Source organism: Phaseolus vulgaris, chromosome 7 (genome assembly GCF_000499845.2).
Source record: "Phaseolus vulgaris cultivar G19833 chromosome 7, P. vulgaris v2.0, whole genome shotgun sequence".
Taxonomy (NCBI): Eukaryota; Viridiplantae; Streptophyta; class Magnoliopsida; order Fabales; family Fabaceae; genus Phaseolus; species Phaseolus vulgaris.
Window position 1 is genome coordinate 14,036,719 of NC_023753.2, and position 2,709 is coordinate 14,039,427.

Sequence of the window (2,709 nt, forward strand, 5' to 3'; positions counted from 1 at the left end):
GCCTGATCACGCCAAGAGTTGGCGTAAGCAAGGAACGCCCCAAGATAATAGGCCATGCTCTCCTTCCTGGCCTCTTCATATGGGCCCCTTGGCGTCGCCCAGCGCAGGTAGCCTCTCAGTAACTCTTGGACTAGCTGGGGAAGCTCTGGGGCTGGCATAGGAGTGGGCGTGGGCTCAAATTCGACCCCACCCTCCAAAGCAAGTTGATGGGGGGTGAAGTAGCGCTTGGAGGGTGTTCCCGCAAGGATTCGGCGTCATGATTAGAAGAAGAGGTGGAGGTGACGACCTTGGTAGTCCTCCTCCTCTTGAAGACTTGCCTATCCGTGGAGTCCGCATCCTCGTCGGAAGGTACCACCACCACCCCTTTGCCTTTGTTTAGGAGGGCTGGTGCGGTCGCAGTCTCGACCATAGTGATGGGCACGACCGCGATTGGAGGTGGAGAGTTAGTGATGTGAATGCAATAGCAAGAATACATGATTCTTTGACATTCTTAGGAACAACTTGAGTTGGTCATGAATTGGCACTTTAATTAGAATTGGATCATTGTTCTAATTCAAGAACTCACCAAGACTTTGCACCGAACCAAAGCTCACATGGAAGTCCATGTATTGTCAAATTGAATCAAACAACAAGAATGGAAGAAAACACAATTGAATACAGCCAAAGAAGGGAAATTACCGAACAAAAATTGCAACTACAGCAAGGTACCGAACAGAATTTAAAGAACAAGTAAACTAGAACATGAACATGAAGAAGAAACAAAGCTTGAGAATAGAAAACTTATGGAGATGGAAGGAGAGGTGAGTGATCACGCCACTTAGAGTGTGGATACTCCAAGATTAGTGAGTTGCCGCCACTTGAGGTTCACCATAGACACCCAAGATAAGACTTGATGAAGGCACCAAAGCTCTTCCAATTTCTCTCTCAAATTGAGTAGAGTTTTCTTACTACAATTTCCAAATCTGATTTGTACAAGCAAGCACCTCTATATATAGCCTATAAGGTGCTGAAATGCAAAGCTAATCAAATGCAAATGTGCCCCTAATGACATGCAACTTTCGGCGCCAACTTGTGCATGAAGGAAGTGTGACTTTCCTTCCTAGTTTGGCACCTCCTAACTCATATCTACACTCCCCCCTAGCATCCCTTACTAAGTTCACACCCCCCTAAGCTTCTAATATTTCTAAACTACAACTAAGGATGCTTTTTACAAAAGAGGTTTCTTATGTTTCCCTCTTAAGCACCATCTACCAAAGATATTACAAATAAAGAAAACAATTGTCAATTATTTCCTAAGGCCTTGAACATGCTTCTTGTAAGCCTTTGAGGAGGATGAATGACGTCTTGCACATCTACCTCTTGGTCCTCTTCCTCTTCTTGTCCTTGTTGATTGGCTTCTATTTGTCCTTGTCCTTGATGTCCATCATACTCCCCGAGTTGGAGAGAATTCGTCCACGAATGCTGGAGACCAATGAATGGTCTCAACACATGATGCATGAGGCGCATGAAAGTGCTTGGCGCATTAGTTAAGCCAAAAGGCATAACTAACCACTCATATAGACCAAAGTTGGTCTTAAAAGCCGTCTTCCATTCATCACCCGATTTGATACGGATTTGATTGTAGCCGCTTTTAAGATCAATCTTTGAAAATTTTTTGGAACCATGTAATTCATCCAACAAATCATCAAGTCTAGGTATGGGATGCCTATACTTAATTGTAATGTTATTGATAGCCCTACAATCCGAACACATCCTCCATGATCCATCTTTCTTAGGTACAAGGATGATAGGCATAGCACAAGGGCTCATGCTATCTTGAACCCAACCTTTTTCTATTAAAGCTTCAACATGTTGGCGAATTTCCTTGGTTTCACTTGGATTGGTCCTATATGCTGGACGATTAGGTAAAGAAGATCCCGGGATTAGATCAATTTCATGCTCAATCCCTCTCAAAGGTGGAAGGCCTTTGGGAGGATCTTGAAAAACATCATTAAACTCCTTTACCAAATCTTCCAAACAATGAGGACTATCAACAAGTGTTTCTATCTTAAGAGGTCTAGGGATAGCTAAGAAAATAGGATTGTGAGACACTATTTCCCTTTGGACCTCATGCCTAGACACAAGAAGTGTAGGCTTAGGAATTTTTTCTTTTTCACTCTCCCTTTTTTTCTTCATGACTATTTGGTCCTCATGGACTTCTCTAGGTGAGAGAGATTTGAGAGTAATCTTGTGACCATGGAAATCAAAAGAAATTTTGTTTGTAAAGCCATCATGTAAAATTTTTCGATCAAATTGCCAAGGCCTTCCTAAAAGCACATGTGTGGCTTCCATGGGCACAACATCACACAAGACCTCATCTTTGTACTTGCCAATAGAGAAATGGATGAGGACTTGTCTATTCACAACTATTTCACCCACTTCACTAAGCCATTGTAACTTATAGGGCTTGGTATGAGAGATAGTAGGCAAGCCAAGCTTATCTACCACTCTTGTACTAGCCACATTGGCACAACTACCCCCATCCACTATTAAGGAGCAAATGTTGTTTTGAATAAGACTCCTTGTATGGAAAATATTTTCCCTTTGACTTTCGTCAAAAGGTTGGGAAACTTGGCCAAGGAGTCTTCTCACAACTAACAAATCACCTTCTAGTGGACTCTCACTTTCATCCCGCTTGATTGCCTAGAAAAGGAAACATGTTTAGGAGAA

At 42.6% G+C, this 2,709-nt stretch overlaps 1 protein-coding gene across 1 annotated transcript; it reads right to left on the reverse strand.

Annotated features, from left to right (window-relative positions):
• Positions 1 to 1,281: 1,281 nt before the first annotated feature.
• On the reverse strand, positions 1,282 to 2,175 carry LOC137829094 (uncharacterized). The gene is made up of 2 exons (XM_068635889.1): positions 1,740 to 2,175; positions 1,282 to 1,544 (listed from the first exon to the last, which is right to left on the reverse strand). The coding sequence occupies exons 1-2, from the start codon at positions 2,173 to 2,175 to the stop codon at positions 1,282 to 1,284; spliced, it is 699 nt and encodes a 232-aa protein (XP_068491990.1).
• Positions 2,176 to 2,709: the final 534 nt, after the last annotated feature.

What these genes read in the sequence shown, in the direction of transcription:
- LOC137829094 (XM_068635889.1), bottom strand. Translation starts at nt 2,175, where the DNA reads ATGAAGAAAAAAAGGGAGAGTGAAAAAGAAAAAATTCCTAAGCCTACA. An exon ending in ATGGAGGATGTGTTCGGATT is followed by an intron (nt 1,545 to 1,739) that starts GTAGGGCTATCA and finishes ATGAGTGGTTAG; the next exon opens with TTATGCCTTTTGGCTTAACT.